The 19891-nt window shown below is 31.5% G+C and overlaps 1 protein-coding gene across 2 annotated transcripts in view; it reads left to right on the top strand.

Annotated features, from left to right (window-relative positions):
• LOC110997359 overlaps positions 1–19891 on the top strand; it is a 69679-nt gene that overhangs the window by 19004 nt on the left and 30784 nt on the right. For both annotated transcript variants that reach the window (XM_022265494.2, XM_022265493.2), the window contains exon 2: positions 18168–18388. In XM_022265494.2, the coding sequence (XP_022121186.2) occupies positions 18310–18388 (79 nt within the window). In that variant the 5' untranslated portion in view covers positions 18168–18309. The remainder of the gene's footprint in view (positions 1–18167; positions 18389–19891) is intronic.

Raw genomic sequence — 19891 nt, 5'->3', positions numbered from 1 at the left:
GTCAAATTTTTTAACGAACGATTGTGCCTCTTTGTCGCTCGTTCCGCGCTCTCGCTTGCACTTCAAGCCTTAAATTGAACAGAGGTAACGCCGCATGCGTCAGTTTTTTCGTGCGACAAGCCGGCTCCATCGTTGTATATAAGACGTTAAAAACTGTCACGTCAAAAACTGATTGTTTGCACATTGTATGCTATGGCGTAAAGGCGGGAATCAAAACCATTTTTAACCAGTTTCTTTGGGCCAAATGCTAGATACTAACCAAAGAGGTTATAACTATATCGCAATAAACTAATAATTAAATTAACTTAAACTAAATGGCTTCTAACACGCTTTAATCTTCTATGTGTCCTGTTCATTGTTTGTATATTTAATATTATTTTACTTTTCATTCACAACATCAAATTATATTACCAAATTATTTACGATAACAATGCTTTTATTCATATAAAATCTTTACCTTAAAGGTTAATATGAGCATTTGTAATCAAACCAAAGTATTATAAAATTATAAGCTTTATCATATTCGAGCCATGTATGTTTTGAAGCACGCGAAATAACAGCTAATTTGAAACAAAAATAACTTATCGCTTGCTAACGTTTTAATCTCGTGAGTGTTTTTCTAACTACTACAAGGAGCATTATGTAATGATTGCTTACAAAAATTACCAACGTTCGTAACTCAAACACAAACTAACATTTTCAACGTTATTTTTAACGTTATTCATATAGATAACCATGTACACTTATCGAACGCCAGGAAAGAAGTTAAACTAATTCTAAATTTACATTCATTACCAAGGGCGTGGGGCGGAAAAGATGGACTGGCAAGAAACTCTCCGCAACTCTTTTTAATCGCTAAGTTTTCAGTCATACAAATTGCTTGAACTGGACCAAATCCCAAGGATTATATGATCAATTCAAATAAATATTCGTCTAATTTATAATTTTTTTATTTATTAATTTACGTTTAACAAGAACTTAATATTGATTTAGTGCACATTTAGTACCATACATGAATAAATGATATTTCTTTTCGCTACATTATTCACAGTTTGACAATTGGAAATTTAATATTATCAAATTACGAATGAATAAAATCTTTTATTAATCTTTTACAGCTTCGGCTGATATATCTATATGTTTGAAACTTTATTGTTCAACTTTGCTCGTAAACGTATGAATAATCACATCATACTAAACCTCGCCCTTGGCCTATACTGTATAAAAAAATGTATTTTTATCCATCATGAAATATTTAAGCGCTTTCGTTGATGGTCACGTAGTTATTTATTCAGTGTCTAAAGTTGCCCAAAGTTTTCCAACCACTTACGGGCAGACATTTTGTGTCTGTTTCAGTAATATTACTTTATACTGGCACGGACATGATCAGCCAGCAATGCTGTTATTTATTTATTTATTTAGTACTCCTACAGCTAACCTAAATTATATATAATTACAAACAAATACACTGAGAATATAGCCAGAGATGGAATACATGATACATTTTACAACAAAAAGATTTATAAAAGGGAACAGACAAACATAAAGTATTAAATACATTTAACTAATTGTGATTTAATTTATTTAACTATGCCTAAATTGGTTGTGTTGTGTGATGATGTAAAAGTGTGGGTATGTACGAGATGGTGTGTATGTGGGGTTTGCTCATGATGTAAGTGATTGTACGCTATGGATATTCTTAATACACTTTTTAACCACATTCCGCGATAACCTAAACAAGTCAAGGCCTAAATAGTGGTCATTGTATGTCCGGGCAGCGCGAAATAAAACTGAGTTTTTAGGATAATTAGTATTGATGTGAGGAACATAAAACAATACACGATTACGAGTTTTGTAGGCAGGAACAATTATTATTTCTATTTTGTATCTAAGACGACTAATCCACAGGAAAACAATTATTAATGCTTACGTATATGTCATCTATGCATCATTCTTCATTCCATGTATGCGGTATAATCAGAGGTTTCAAACAAATAAAACCGCATGGCCAGCTAGTTTTGTGAAACCACAGCTACCTAATGTGCCTCGCTCTACATTGATATTGGAGCATTGCCAGCTCGCGGCATAGAATGGCAAATGTATGTTCGTATTACATATTAAATGTGAACGTCAGTATATTATAATATTACTATGAGGCTTAATTTCTGTAAGTATTTGGGTAATTTATGAATTGAGGTCAAGTAATATAGGGTCAACTCTTAACTTCGCAGTTTTTCGGTTACATAAGCATAACTTTAACTGTATTTAGAGTATATATTATGTGGACCTAATTAAGTATAATATGAATATGCATGCAGCATGAACCAATTTATTAGACATGTCCTGTTAGTAGATACTTAAGTTACTTCAAAAAAATCGAATAATCCTTATCTTGTGTCCTTACACAATATGAGACGGCCATTTTAATACAATTTCTCAAAACATTAAAAGATAACTTCTATTTTTATTGTTTCAAAATTCATAATTGTAATTTATATAAACATAACTAAAATTATTATTGTAGTTGCCTTAGTAACAGCCTTATCCATAGTCTATGGTGCAGGGAGCCAGAAAGAATGAAAATCTACGTAGCCGGCACAGGCCGGAAGGAATGCTCTTATCTCGTCGTCTCATGAATGTTTTAAATATGCGAAGTGATTCGTCCCCAATAGAATTCAAGTCTTAAGTTACGTTGCACTTAGACTATCCCCAGAATATTTTCTTTAGCAGACTAGTAAATAATTTATTAAGTTCTATTCAGTATATATTATATGACTAATGAAAAACGTAGGGGGTTATTACTAAGGATAATAACAGACTAAAATAGACTAATTAATAGAACTACAATTAAACTATACAGAACTAATACTTAAAAGACAATGTTATAAAACTAAATATAAAAGACTAATAATAAGACATGTCACATAAAATTAAAATTTATTTTTATTAGAGCATTGAAATATCGATATTAAGTGATCATTTTACATCGTTAAACAATTTCTCAATACTTTAGGAAAAGTTAAAACGTGGAAGTGCTTGCTGAAACAAATGTTACATGTGAAGTATAATATTGCTCATGAAATTTAGCTTAAGGAAATTGCGTTGCCTTGAAAAACACGTAAAAACGTTTGAAGGAGAAAATTTGATAGCTCATAGCTTTGATGACGAGCGTGGTAATGTTCAAAGGTACATGTTTAAGTTAATTTACGTAAATTCTTTAACCGTTTATTTGGCGTATAAGAAGTAAGAAATTTAAATTTGATTTACATTTATTTATTTTGTACAGCTTAGAAGTTAATTGTTTTATAGTTTACTAAAAGGTAAATAGGTTACATATCATTAATGTTACTAGTTACGACCTAGGTCTAACGTAATTATAATAAAATATTAAGAAAGAAAGGTTTTCGAAAGTCTAATTACTGGTTTAACGTTCCAGTTAGTTCTTACTTTTTTTATTCCCACGGAAGGAGAAGGCCGATCTTCTCGTCTCGGTAATAAAAATTCTAATATTATCAACGTTCTCTAGTACTACTACTAGTACTCCCAGTCATTGTAAAAAGGATTTATTTTTTCTGTAACCTTCAACAACTTAGTTTAGATTAGAACCTTAAGATAGATTACGAGTGGTTTCAGAAAGTTTATTTGATGTGATGGAGTATCGGCAACACTTTGTTAGTTTATTGCTATCAGCTTTTTGTGAGGCTAACTTTTTAATTCATTAGTTTGTAGCGAAGTTCCGAATGGATTTTACTTCACAACTTGGAGGTTTCATAGAGTGTCTAAAATGTTTTTACACTTACCTTTTTTCTTATAAATAAAATGGTAAGTTTTAAAAGTTAATGCCTCAATAGATCCCTATTCCAAAGGGAAATATAGTATAATCTCAGTTATGCCATTATATTTAAACGTGTTTCGAATATAGAAACCAGTTACCATTAAACCTTTAATCATTTGAATTAAAACAAAAAACGGCTTACAAATTCACCAGTAACAGAGAGAACATTTATTTATTCAACAAAATTAACATCCTTTTAATTTAAAGATTAAAGAAAACCAAAAGAATCGTTTGAAAGCGGATTTAAAAGCAAATTTAGGTTGGAAAGGCAGTCTTTCAGGAACTGGGGCGTCCTTACATCGAGTATATTTGCTGTGAGATGAGTTGACATAGTACACTTTCATATGCCTTCAATGAACTTCCAGTAAAAGGCAACCGTTATGTGAAAATTGATATTTTTACGGATAATCCTAATGAAAAGGGATTGTCATAAATAGTTATCATTAAATGTTATCTACTGTGTTGTTATGATGGTAACATTATATCCACTATTTTACGAAAGTTACTAGTACTGTTTTTTTTTTATAGAACAGGGGGCAAACGGGCAGGAGGCTCACCTGGTGTTAAGTGATACCACCGCCCATGGACACTCTCAATGCCAGAGGGCTCGCGAGTGCGTTGCCAGCCTTTTAAGAATTGGTACGCTCTTTTCTTGAAGAACCCTAAGTATAATTGTTACAGTAGGTATACTGTCAGAAAATATGCGCTTAAACTAGGAATAAGCCTAAAAGGCCGGCAATGCACTTGCGAGCTCTCTGGCAATGTGTCTATGGGCGGCTATCACCTATCAACATCAGATGAACTTCTTATCCATTTATGTCCTATTATATAACAACAATAAAAAAATAACAATAAGAAAAGCGTGGCTAGAGTTTAAATATTCAATAAGTAAAATTATGATAATAAAACGCGTTATTAACATGAAAGGTGTATTTAACCATAATATATACCAGTTATTTTAAGTTTATTTATCTGCCCCCCTCCATATATCATATAGTATCTTTAGATATGATACGTCTCTATACTATTATATGAGATTTATATTTATTTTATGTTTTAAATAGCGTATTAGGAATTAATCATGACTGTACATAAGTATTGTGTTTAGTTAAATAATTAGAAGTTTACAATAATACATAACTTCAATCCGTTAAAAAAGTGTTTTTCTTTATATATGTAAAAGTTATGTTAATAAAATACAATACTAAGTATAAACGTTATTCGAACGCCTCGAAAATTTGAACAAATTGGAATACGTTGAATAATTCCACATTCATATTTCTCGCTGACCACGACTGCTGTTTTCAGCATACATTTTATATTTACAGCACAATATGTACGATATTAATTTAATAAATTAGTACATATTTAAATATTTAATAATATAAAATATATAAATATTAAATTAATTAATTAAATTCCTTGCCTAAAGGGACTCCTTTTAATAATATTTTTTAATAATTAAATTTTAAGGTTAGTTATTAGATATATTTTTATGTATTATGTTATTTGTTTTGAATTGTATTTAATAAATTATATATACGCTTCAACTTGCAAGATTAATTATTAAAAGCCACATTCCTCTATTTGCAGGAACTGAGGACGGTCTTGACAAATCACGATTGCACTCAATACGTAATGAACGCTTCACCACACCACTGTTCTATCTCAGAGCAAATGTTCTTGATGAATTCCCTTAATACTGCAAAACTAAACAAAAATGTAGTTAACTATAATGATTATTTTTACTTATTATTTTGTGTTTATTTATTTATTCGGAAACTAAACAGAAACATCCTTATAATAAAAACAAAGTCAAAAATAAAACACAAAACAAACACACTGGACGCATCCACAATAGGTTATACTTATACAAAAATGTTACAGTCACAAATAAGACATGATTATTGATACATTTTTTTATTAAAGTATTCCTACAGCTACTCAGTAAACAATATTCAAAAAATACATTATACACAAAAGCCAAAAATAGAATACATATTCAAACATAAACATAAAGCACAGTTTTATCTACTTTTACAAAAATTATAACAAAATACAAATTCATACCAAATTCTACATTTTAAGTTCTATTTTCTAAATTCATTGATCATTTACTTATGCTTTAAGTTAAGTTTGGATTTGGATTTTTTTATTTTTGTGAATTAATTAATTGTGATCTACAATTACTTAAAAATTATATGCTTACTAATCTATAACAAAAAGGAAATCTTTGACTTCAGTCACGTAAAATCTGTAACCTTTTTTTATATATGTATGTATTATCAACTATTGTTTGTTGTGTGTATGTTTAGTAAAATATAAAAAATCCAATAGTGCCACAAACTTTTAGGTCTCGGCCTCAGATTTATACCTGACACACGCCATCTACTTCTAGTCTCTAAGACCGAGTTTAAAGCCTGCCGGTTTTCTGGCGATGTTTTACGTATGACGATGTATAGGCCAAATAGACAGGAAGTCCAAAACAGAACTTACAACCTCACGTATCAAACGCGAAAGCTAAAACGACTTAGTACTACTCTGAGCTGCTACTAATGATCTTCCAAAAATTTGTATTCATTATTTTCATACCCATCTTACACATAACCTTGCCTTTTACAGATATTCATTACAACAATTTTAAGTACACAAGTCTTTATAAATTATTTATTGACATCATTTAATTTCAATACACTAGTATTTACATATTCTTCTTATCATAAGTAATAATAATAATTAAACATTAATAAAAACAAATATAAAAAGTTTGGTCTCTGTGGCACTTTTACTGTGGCACTGTGATACTTTTTCGTTGAGCGAGGAAAGTACCAACTCTGGCCAGTACCAGTACTAGATAGTAACCTACCAGGCACCAAGTTAATTCTTTATTAAGCACCTGTGTACTTGAACCCAAGCCCAAGAGTCTCTACACCAATGGGAACAAAATCTTTCCTCTAAAGTTGGATTTTGATTACATTAATATACTAACTTCACTACGTACAGTGCGTTACCATAAATTAATAATCCCTCTAAATCAAGAGCTTTGAGTCTAACAATGAATAAACTTCCAGGTCACTCTAGAGTCTCAAGGGCATTCCTAGTTTCCAATAGCTTGATTTCAATATCTATTGAATTGGTATAATTGTGTTTTGATTGTTTGTAAAATTGAATTCGCTGGTGTGTAAAATTTATATTACCGAATTGAAATCGTGTTTGATATTAGTGAATATTTAATGAATGTCGACATTATTTTGTATTGTGTTTGAAGTGAGGTCAATAAAGTATTTAAATTACAAATAGGCAGCATTTAAATTTTATAGGAACTGTGTGACAAGTTCTGCGTTATGTACAATTTTGAATAATAATAATAATAATCTTTATTTCTCACATATACAATATACATGCAAGGTTATAATGATTAAACTAAGATGATAACACTTCAGAGTATATGACTGTGAGAGAATCAAAATTACTTTTCGCCGAATCATACAGGAAACGAAACATGGCGGAGTATATATTATTTTAATGTCAACATAAACATATAAAATTGTTTAGAGGGGGTTTGTTCTCATTATTCTTACTCATTTACCACGCAAGTTCAGCGATTCAGAAAGTGACTGGTTACACATCCCGCCAATTTCTGGCTTTCAGCTGCAGCAAGTCCACCTCCACTATGTCAATCCTGGCCGACCTACTGGTTGGACCTAATTGTTGTATACTACGTAGATCATAACCAAATGCGTTCTCCACTCTTTAGATTTTTTTTAAACTTTACTGACATGATGATTTAGATAAGACAAACCTATAGTGACATTAATGCAAAGCTTGAAGCCTATCGTAAAACCAAAGAGCTTTAAAGATATAAGTACCTATAGTTAAATCGCTAATTATAATTGTACGCGAGTAAACTTAAATTTTGCGAAGTAAATAAATGTATGGGATATCAAACTAATAAACACAGTGTTGATCTCGTTGGCGTGCGAATTTCATCCCTATAGGTTCAAACCCTAGCTGCAGACAAATGGCGATTTCTTTTCATGTCGCATATAACAAAGGTAACAGATGACCTAATCCCCTACTTGTCTACTTATCTGTAAGAAATAAAAGGATAAAGAATTCTGACTCCAACTTGTAGGGGTGAATGTCTGGATCTATGAATTTTCAAAAAAAAATTACCAATATAAAGCCACGTCTATTAACTCGAAAAACATAAATATGTACTTCCTGGTCCAAGTAAACGAGTCACGATTGCCCATGAGAAGCTGGGGTGGACTTTGGAATGCGTTATTCCAATACAAACAGTCCAAATTCACCGTTTTAACTTAACGAGACATAGTTGGTTTGGGTTTTATGATAAAATATTTTTTATTAGGCCGGTTAAATATCTTCGTGTCTTAACAAATCGAATCAAAATCGTTTATTCATTTAGTCAACACAATGTACACTTATGAGCGTCGAAAAGAAATGCATATTAAATGCTTCAAATTTTACATTCACTGCCAGGTCTTGAAATGAAGGGTGTAGAACGGAAGAGAACTGCCAAAAATCTGTCCGCCACTCTTTTTAATCACCAAATTTTCTGTTTTACACAATGTTTGTTAAGCAACCTTTACACCATGTTCCACATGACATCTTAAGTAATTAATAGTTAATTAATTAATAATGAAATAAATTGAAAACAGAAGATTTCTCCTCTATCAGGAGGAATGGTGAAATAGGAGCACGCGCTCACTTTCTCGTGGAAAATAATTTTAATAAAGAGGACTTAAAAAATTATTAGCCTAAGGGCCTGTTTCACAATGTATGGATAAAGTACCAAATAGCTATACAATACATAAATTATTCGAAAGATAAAAGTTCCGAATAAGATACTTCGCATTTCATGACGAATAGCGCTATCTGACAGTCGTGAAACGCAAAAATACTGTTTATCCTACCAATAAGTAATAAATAGCTTATTTGGAACTTATCCGGAAATTGTGAAACAGACCCTAAGCATACTTTTTGTTCTAAGAAACTTGCCAGGCTTAATACCTTATACAGAGAAAATCAATGAAATGTCTCTTCCAAATGGGTTTATTCCTATGAGAGCTCTAGTTTGACCTGAAAGTTTGCATTGATCGAATATATTTTCATATTACCTTGTTCAATATTATCGGTCAAATGTCGAACTCAGTCCCTTTTGGGACCCTAAATCTTCATTCAAAGATTCTAAATCTTCCTATTAGGTTGTACTAGACGTACTCCATAGAAACATTTTATTAGCCACACTATTATTTTGGGGTTTAGTGCGAACACTTGTGGTTAATAATATGTGACCAAATATGCACATGTCGCAAGCAAACATATGATTAGACGATTTGAGTCTATAGCTTTATTATGTCAGGTTGACTTTCCTAAATTATTGGTATTGGTTACATGTATACATAAGTATGAACATTAATATCAAAATAGGATTGTATTTGAAAATGCACAAAAAAATTAGTTACGCATCAGTTTTCGTTTTACAGACGTGACAAATATGATCATATAAAACATATCGATTCAATGAAATAAATCCCCCAGTGCCACTCTGCCGACATTGTAGGACTAAAATGCTGTACCTCAGATATGTACTTTGGAATTATAATTAAAAAGTACTCATAATTTAAAAGAAATGAGTGTACCAGTTCTTAAAAAACGACGCACTAGCTAGAACTATTGCATTGAGTGTCCATGAGTTTTTTTCGGTTGCCTCATGTTCTATATTAAAAAAACATATAATAACCATAAATAGTAGAGTGAAATAAAGCTTCAGCTTGATTTATCTTTTGCTCTATTTATACTTGTTATTCCCACAATCCAATTGATTGAATCTACTTATTTTATGTACATATGTTAAATCTCAATACATTTGAATAATAAATCAATGTCCAATCTGCGTTTCATTGTTGTACGTTTGCTTTCCCAAAGGTTCTCTAAATTGGTGTAATATATATTTATAGCGCAAAATTTAGTATAGTTTCGTTACAAGTAGCTGTTTGGGGACCAATTTAGGGACGCCCACTAAATCATAATAAATTGTTTCTTCGGAACACTGTTGTTATTATTTGGCCTAATGACGAACTATTATGAAGTTTGGTTAACATAATTTAGTTCAAGGTTATTTCATATTCGGTCCATGCTTATAATATGCCCTAAATGATTCGTCGTTATTAATATATTATTTTTTTAAATTAACTTTGTATGACCTTACTTACAGTGTACGTTCACTTAGGTATTTTTTTATCCTACAATCTGTTTGGTACTACGACGAAAGAGTATCACTATTAGTACTATTTCAAGTTATGGATACCATTTAAAAGTTCCACAAAGAGAGGTTTCCTTTTTTATTATCTATAGATACTGAAGTTACAAATAATTTTCTCAAAGTAAATGCCTCAACCCAATTGGGGTTACAGGACTCTACGTCCAGTTCACAAGTCAACACATGTCACAAGAACACAGCCCTGTAATGTCATTAATTGTTCGCGCGGTCCTCAATTGGATGTTCTTTATTCGAATGTAGTTCTAATTTTGAAAATAACCCAGTAACGATACCCTTAGAGCGTTTTCACATTATCCGATCCGATATCGGTGTAGGACCCAATAACTGATATCCGATTAGCCGACACCATATGCTATTTTCACATATTTCCGACAAAATCGTTCCGATACGGCCATTTGCTCTATAAGCTTAGTGCGCGCAGGTCATCATGGCAGACTATAATAGAAAACTTTATTTGCTGTATCTATTTATTTTATTATATTTGAGACGCAAAAAAAGATCTGTTCACAGACAGTACTGGATACATCCCATCGTGGAAGCTAGATATTCAGAGGGAGCTTTTTATACTCTTTTTAGCAAGCTACAAAAAGCACCTAGCAAGTTTTTTAATTACTTTCGTATGAGTGAATCCACATTCAATCGTATTTATATTATATATTATATCGTATTTAAATGAAGACGACGCCATGATGACTACCAAACTGTAAACAATGGCCACCACGCATCGGGGTCTACGCACACAGAGACATTTTAGATACACGTATAGCACACATACAAACATTATCGCCCGACGGCTCACAGGTGTCCGATAGTGCCGCCAGCATATCGGTGTAGGCTCCGATATCCGATATCGGGCCGGACAATATGAAAGACAGGTACATATTTCATACATTTTACTTACCCCGATATCGGATCGGCGTCCGACACCGATATCGGATCGGGTAATGTGAAAACGCTCTTAGATTCGTAGCGTAAATGATACGCGCCATATTTTTCTGACGGGTCAAGTGCATTGAGGATCTATCGACACGAACTGAAAAGGCTGTATCATTGTTCGAAGCCTGTTTATTAATAGGAGTGCTGCCTGAAAGCCTACACTAATTGGGAGCAATGACACGAGATATGACAACTAGTTTTGTGGTTAAATAGAATTTCTATTGGTCGTAACTAATATTTAATGTTTCGGAATTATTTAACATTAATTTTAAACAACCTAGGTGCACATTTATTTTTATATAACCTATATAACGTAAATTTTTTAGTACATACCGTTACAAAAGTACATAAATAACAATTGTTCTTTATAACATTAGAATAAGATAAAAAAAATAACACATTTTAATCGTGTAAAATAAAGCAATTGTGGTGAATCATTTACTGCGACACATTAATAACAGTAAAATTTTTATCCTATTATACTGGAGCAATTACCTGAGTATTATGAGAAGCAGCGTCAAGCGAAATGAACGCTATTATTCAAAAGAGTCAGTCATTTTTTCACAACACGGTCTTTTATCGCTAAATTTTCAAGCTGAAAATTTCGTTACGTTAATACCGAGTAAGCTACTCGAATTACTTTTGTTAATTATAAGGGTCTTTTGAGGCTTAGACTAGAATATGATTTAAATGAGATTAGTGGAATTTGATGCATACGAAAAACAGTTGAACATAAACAATAACCGGTGCACTGCCTGTCGAGAAGTTGACAGCGGGCTTAAAAACTCAACTGTACCAATTTTAGCTGAATAATAGAGATAGGCATATAAGTGTGGAGTACTTAAAGTAAAAAAAAACATTAAGGTGTAGAGTGTGAAATAGCAGCAGTCGTTTTACTTTGAAAGACACAAAATCTTATGACGTCATGTACGTCTTTTTACGAGATCTCAATATGCCTAGTAAAGCATGGCGTAATGATAGTCCCTAGCAATATCTTTGTAAAGTAAAGACTTGGTAATTAAAAAGTGTGGCGGTGTTCAGAGACTTTCTTGCCACTCATCTCAAAATAAGATTATTAGATTTCCGTTTTATATTAACGTTCACAGGTATACTTAAGAACACTTGATCTTATTTGCTTAAAATCATAACATGATCAGGATAAATTAAAATCGTGGTTAGTTATCTTATGACATTGAACGCCACAATTAGATTAGGTTCAGAATGATTATCTCTATGTTAAAACGCTAAAAACATTATTTAAGTAACGATAGTTAAATAATCTAATGTATTTTAGGTCCTTAATGGCGGCTTGCATTCGCAACCGATGTCTTTGAAGAGTTACTGAAACAAAAACGTTCTCTCTATTTATTAGTCTATTATTACTAGTGAGTACGTTAGTGACATTTAAAGAAAACACTTTTTTAACGGATTGAGTATACAATAATACATAACTTCAATCCGATAAAAAAGTGGTTTCTTTAAATGTGTAAAAGGTAAGTTAATAAAAGACAATATACTTTGTAACAATCGTGAAATGCACGATTTGTTTATACCATGCCGTTTACAAAACAGATACGAACAATTTCCTTGGCTATTCGGAATAATAGGCAATTTTCAATATATAGCATGTTCAACGATCACCTAAAGCGTCTAATGAAGATGAAATATGCTCAACACATTTCCTTATCATCCTACAAAGGAAATATTTTAGAGTAACACGGTGGGTGGACAAAAAATATGGCCGCGCTATTTGGAAACGAGCCAAAATCACATCGGGGATATGAAGAGGGAAATATTGGGAGCCACTGCTGAGCACGAACTAATATTGTTTGAATAAAAGTTGTGTTTTGCCGGTCAAAGTGTTGTTGCAACGTTTTTATTGTTTTACATATGCTTGCTTGAGTGTAAGCGAACGTTTGAAATTTGAACGAATTTCAAAACATTTTTAATCTATAAATAATTCTTTTAGGAATGTTTAATGTTTACACCTTTATTAGTTAAAGAAATATAGTTGTTAGATATGAAGTGATATCAGCTTGTATCAAACATATAAGTACTTAAAGAAATATATACATAAGTAATGAGAATTATGTAAACATAATAATTCTATTAAATGATTTGAGAATATGTTTAAAACAAACAGATCGGTAGACGTTCTGGTGGCATGTATTCTCTTAAGAGTTATTCATAATACTTATAAAACTTTAAGAGGAAAAGTGTGCTGTCTTTCGAAAACTTTGCAGAATGATTTGGCATTTAAGTTAGGGAAATTTCTAAAGGTTAAATACATTATAGAAAAATACTTCTCACATCAAAATAGAACACAAGAACATAGTGTCTTCTTTGTTATAGATACTGTAAATTAGATTAGACCTAAATTACATATTAGTCTTAAGTTAGACTAGATCGTATTGTTTTATGTATTAGTAATCAAAATAACACGATGATTCGGCACACTACGTTAATAGTTAAAACACACAAAAACTCTTAATTTTTCACCTTTATATTGGTGCTCAATTATAAATCTGGCAATAAGTTTAGTACAATTGTTTTTTGTTGTATATAAGTAACTAGTATATTAGCTGTAGGATAACGGAATAAATAAATAAACAGGTATTGTTATAGTGATATATTTTTTTCTTTCTACTTACTAATGCTATTCAGTAGCGTCAGTTATATTTTTCTTCGTAGACAAGTTAAAGATCAGTACAATACAGATATTTTTGAATAGATGGGGTTCGGACGCACTAATCGCGCGTAGAAACTAAAAAAACATATGAAACCTTTTTAGAAAAAGATTTCATAGAATAAATACATTCTTCTGTTCATTTTATATTCAACATATGTCTGCGTCCTGATTCGTGGATAAGAATTTTCTTCGCAGCTTCCGTGCGAGACGCGAGCGTGATACATTCTATATACTTTAAACGTTTAGAAGTTTCTAGTGTTTTCTAATGCTGAACAATGGCTGCTTGTTTACGAGTAATGTCAATATGAAAAGTGCGAACACATATAACATATATTCCAAAGATTTAACGTTAAATCCTTTATAACACGAATTTATTATATTATTTACATAATTGGATGTTTTATCAGCCCTGGTCAGCGAGACATAATCGAATCAAGTTGATAGATAGATTTGAAATTAGTGATGATTGCCCGATTAATGTAATAGAATCTGAAAACTATTGTTAATATTTGATTTTGTCAGACTTAATATATGCTCGTTTCATTTCATTTCATTAAATATAGTTCCCTTTTTTGATATTTATAAAGAATAGTATAACTGTTACGTGTTAAGAGTACTCTTAGACGTGTTAAAATACATTTTAATATACATTTGTATATTACTAATTAAAACGAGTACCTAATTTGCAACACTGAAATCTGGTCATCAATTGAAATTAAACTTGCGTAACCTAAAATATCTGTGAGCATCAATAACATGACAACAAAACATAAACAACAAAGAAAAATCATATACTTTCCCAACCCTAATGTTGCACCCTGACAGTTAAGAATTATGAACCACAACAAAGTATCAAGTCCATAAAAGGCAACAAGGCGCGCTTTTTAACTGTAACTTAACTGCAAGGAAAAATCGGCTAAGTGCATTTAACCCGAAAGATATTACGTCATAAATTCACTTACCTCACCACGAAGTTTTTACATCAACAAAGTTACTATGTTACAATGCAAATGAGTTCCTAAACTCCAGCCGGTAAATCTTCTTAAGCGTGACTGGATTGAAAGCCTACTTGCGGGAATATACGACCAGAGCTTAAATCGATTATCTGGCATGGCAAAGGGAAAGCAAAAGAAAATTATTCATAGCCTGTGTAGTGCTTTTCTCGAGGGATTGAGGAAATTTAAGTGCATTTTTCTTAACTATATCAAGTTATAACAATTTTTAAATTGGGTTCAATATTTAATATGAACGATCTCTGATATCACGGTGCACATTTTATTTATGGACTATTTTTGTACATCAAAAGATTTCACGAAGATTTACGACTTTTATTATTGATAATATTGTGTTAATATTATTAATAATTTATTTGCAAGAATATGGTACAAAATTATGGTGGTATAATCTAAAGTTCTCATAGTCTACCACACAGAATTTAACATAGTCTGATTATAGTCAATTCTTATATTATTATATCGCTATATCAGCATATTAGTAAAATATATTATTAACCTAATGATTATCCGTGAATTTCAACAATGAGTCGTGACGAAACTGGCATGTAAGAAACAAAAAAAAATGCGTTCTTACACAGTAGTTCTGGTCACCGTTAAGAACACAAGAATCCCACACCTTAAGAAAAAACATCAACGATGCATTTACGGAAGGAAAAATATCTCTTTCTTCAGTTCATAGCTCATGTCTTCGAGAGTCGAGGTCAGCAAGGAAACATCTGGAACAGACTGTCAATCTCCACCGGTTCATTTCCAGCGCCTTCCTAAGTACACAGGTCGGTCCTGGTTGATAAACGGCCATGTGATCTTTTTCTTTTCTTATTCAACAACAAAGTGCGCCTCTGCGCATTGAAGGATTAAATGCATGTAATATTCAACATAATATTGATGTTTTCCAAACATTTCTATTATATTTTATACAAATGAGGTGATATAAAAAAGCCTAACCTAGGCTAGTTCTCTGGACTTTTATTTCAGGGTAATAACATTTGAAAATGATGCTATACTTACAAGTAAACAGTGTCATCTAAAGGCATCACGGGTCGCCATAAATGTTTTTATGATCACAAACTTTCTTTTACGGCCTGTATATGGCTCTGAAAAAAATGGATCTAATAATAAATAAGGATGTCGGTGATTCCCTACGCTGACGTGTATTTTAAAAAGATAAACATATATCTATTCGCAATCGCTTCTTAAATAAGTAACTAATTTACGTAAAAAAATATTTCAGTTCACGATAAACCCAATTGAAGTTTAAAAAAAGATCTTTCCGCGGCTTATGATTTATTTAAACAGTCGTCAACTATCCGTCATTAAATTTCGTATGTGACCTAAACCGTTATTTAGATATATAATAATAAGTTTAATTAAGTATGAGACTATTTAACCGACGACGATTAAAATAATTATATTTATAGAACATTATGTCCTTGTTGTTAACAATAGTCAAGATAAAATCGATGTTAGACACATTTAAAAATAATAATCACTTTAGATCTAAAGTAAACAATTTCGACTCTTTATGTAAAAGTATATTGGTATAAAAGTGTGGTTATTGTGGTATGAATACGATACTAAAATCATTATTACTGTCACCCTTTGTCTAAATTACTGACCTTGTTTTTGATAAAAAGACCCCGTTATGTACAACGAGCAGTGAAAGAAATCTTGTTTTCCGCATTAACTGGAATAAATTGAAAAGAGAGTGAAAGCCAGAGAAATGATAGGATTTTTCTCTCTTTGAGTAATCACAGTCCCCTTTTCCCGTTTAAAGGAATTCATTAGGATTAGTTAATTTACAAATATGCAGTAACTAACGATTTTTGTACTTGTATGGTGTGTGTGCTTAAAGAGAATTTTTTTGCTTTACCACATGTTGTTTTTATTTAAGATTTTAATTTATTGTAGTTTTATGCAAAGCACACACAAAACAGACACCTTTAATTTCTTTTATAAAAGTTAAGTTTATTGATAATGTTAAGTACATTCTCCTTTTCGCGATGTGAAGTTAATGCAAATAAATAATGTATCTTGTAAGAATAGAAATGTATTAACTATGGTGGAGCACTCCCACAACATTGCTGTGCCTAACCAAGGTCCTTATTGAAATAAATTATAACGTGTAAAATATTTATATAAGGAATGCAATAAAGTTTGAGTTTGAGTTTTAACTTTACTTGCAAATTTTGGAATGCCCATAAAATAAGGATAATATTTTCATTTATCTATTCCCAAATACATTTTGTGTTGTATATATTTAGTTAATAGTTTATTTTATTATAGTTCGTGTTGAATGAGCCTGTGGTGAAACATTAGAAAAACGCTCAGCGACGGTGTATCAAGACAAAGAATAGACGTAGGTACTGGTAAACAGAAGTGACACTCAGCGGCCGGTATAAAGCGATGTTACACAATACAATTTCTGCCTGGGATGCCTTTGTACAAAATAACATGTAGTCCTTTTCAGGTCAGACACACTCTACAAATTATAGAGTGTATTGTGTAAAAATATCAGCTTTCGTTGAACAGTTTTGCTTTTGATGATTTTGCGTGGACCAGTAATTTGGAATTCAGTCTTAAATTTCTATAGAATTGTTTTAACTTTGAGTTTACTTAAATTGCATTGCAAATAAAACTTTAAATATGTTTAAATGCGACAGTTCTCGCAGTTACGTATTTATGTTATTACAAATTATTTGTGTTAAGTTTTTTTTAAGTTATGACCGATCTCTTTCAGAAAATAGAGTGCGATTTGAACCTATAAAATATTTGAATTAAAATAATTTATCTGAGCCATAGTTACCTGTTTTCAGTAAGTTTTAAAAGCGTTCATAGACAGAAAATAAATTCGTACAGCGACACAGACAGGGATCGAATCTACGGCCGCAGATGAGAGTCGCACGGTCAAGCCACTGGGTTAACACTACTCTTAAATCTAATAAGCATTTATTAATATATGAGAAAGTTTTCTTATAAAAGGCTTTAAGGGATAGATAGAGATAAATTGTCTCTATTATATGCCTATAGCTAAAATTAGGACATATTGACATGTGACGAGCATGTGCTACTGACAGTTTGAGAAATTGTGATCAAGAGATAGAATTAGGTTGAAACGTCGGTAGAATTTATTGATTTATCTTTGGCCTATATTTGAGCTAGGTGAAAAAAAAATCTATTTCGTATAGACTTTAAGTCACTAATCACAAGGTAACATCTCTGTCTCACAAGTGTATAAATGATGATATTACCATGCTTTATTTACTGAAAACACATTTATGAAAAATGTCTGCGTGCAATAATCATATACGCACACACATGTATACAGAACGCCAACTTAATTTTCTCCAAAAATCTCAAAATGTAAATATGCATCTTTTGTTTCAGATATGAATGCGAGCGAAAAACAATGCAGTTAAAAGCATTGATCGCGAACCACGCCATGAGTGTACAGAAGCTTTAGTGTCAACGCGATAGAAAAGAAAAAGAAAGATGTCGCTAAACGCAAGCGTAGGTTAAAAAAGATAAAATGGCAAACAAAAGTTTCGGCAGCGAGGTGGTCGGCTTTATCCTGGCGGTGGCATTTTGTCTCACTTGCCCAGAATACGGTACGTATTTTATCTCTTTTGTACTATTGTTTTTACTATGGTTTTGTCGGGTCGATGTTAAGTAATACTACTGTGTTTACTCTGTATAAAATACTTTCTACGGATATTTTTGAGATAAACATAATAATTATTTCTTACATTATTTATAGTAGCGTTCATATGTTAAATGAAAAATACTAAAAGTACATACAATTATTTGACTTATAGCGCTTCTGACTTTAATCATAAGTACTTTGTATAAGTCTTCTGAAAAACACCTCCTTTCTTCCTAGTAAGTACTGACCATATTTACTACTATTCGAGGCCTAACATAACAATTTAAATAACAACCATACACAGCAAGCATTCACTAAAATTACGAAACTCAAAGAATACCAAAGTTATGGCTTTTATTGATTTTTCATATATCAAAGGCTAGGTCAAAAGGTGAGAAAATATTCTAGAATTGTTCATCGAGTTCTCGAGATCAAAGAATTACCATCTTATTCCGACCAACTGTTCCGGAATCGACGTTCTATTTGTTTAAAGATTGCGTTTATCCTTGAACGACATCGCAAACACAGCCATGTTCAATTGATAGAGTTTTGCAAACGTTTGTTTAATTACTTTATTATATCACATAGAGCAACGAATCCTAGTTTACTAGAATATATATTATATCCAATTAATTGTGATTTTGCGTATTTATTTAATTTTCTCTAGTAACTTTTGTACATAGTTTAATATGGATCTCGAATTTGATTCTTATGGGACAGAGTTAACTACCGCCGATGGATACCTTTAGATATTTTAAACTAAGTCAACACAAAGACCCAGCTTTCAAATTCTGCGAATAATCCTTCGTAAGGTTTCATACAATCATCCTTTGCCGGGATGAAAATTAATACAGATAAACATTCGTACCTTTCCCCGAAATTTACTTTCCTACGTAGAATCTGTTTGCACCTTATATAATATGTAAATGGACCAAAATACTAAGTTTTAATTCGAAAACTGTTAGAGCAATACACTCATAGATTTGTCCAACTATGTAAATCAATAACGATGGGTGCCTCTCACCATTCGTATTTACTATGAGACGTTCAAATATATGTATATGTTTAATATATAATTAACAGTCATTCTGGAAATCAACAACTCGGAACATTATCGAAGATAAAAAAAACAGAATATTTTTTTAAAGAATGTGATAAATGCAATTATCACACAGGACAAGTAATTGAATTACTAAGAAATCTTGCACTATTAAAATATGAAACACTCGATATATTAATAAGTCATACTGGGCAAAAATGTACATTGTGTGTCTGAAGTCTATGACCACAGTATTAAAGTAATAATTTCAAAGAAATAATAATCTATAGACAATTATTTACTATCTTTCAATATACATAAAATGTTTGATTTTAAATTAATATTTAAATTAAAAAACATACTAATACAATTTTTTTTAAATACAAAATTTACCACCAATTTAACGCCATACATTAGACAATGCGTTAA

This window comes from Pieris rapae, chromosome 18, assembly GCF_905147795.1.
Source record: "Pieris rapae chromosome 18, ilPieRapa1.1, whole genome shotgun sequence".
NCBI lineage: Eukaryota > Metazoa > Arthropoda > Insecta > Lepidoptera > Pieridae > Pieris > Pieris rapae.
The sequence above is the reverse complement of the archived record's forward strand: the minus strand, read 5'-3'. Positions and strand labels throughout refer to the sequence as shown.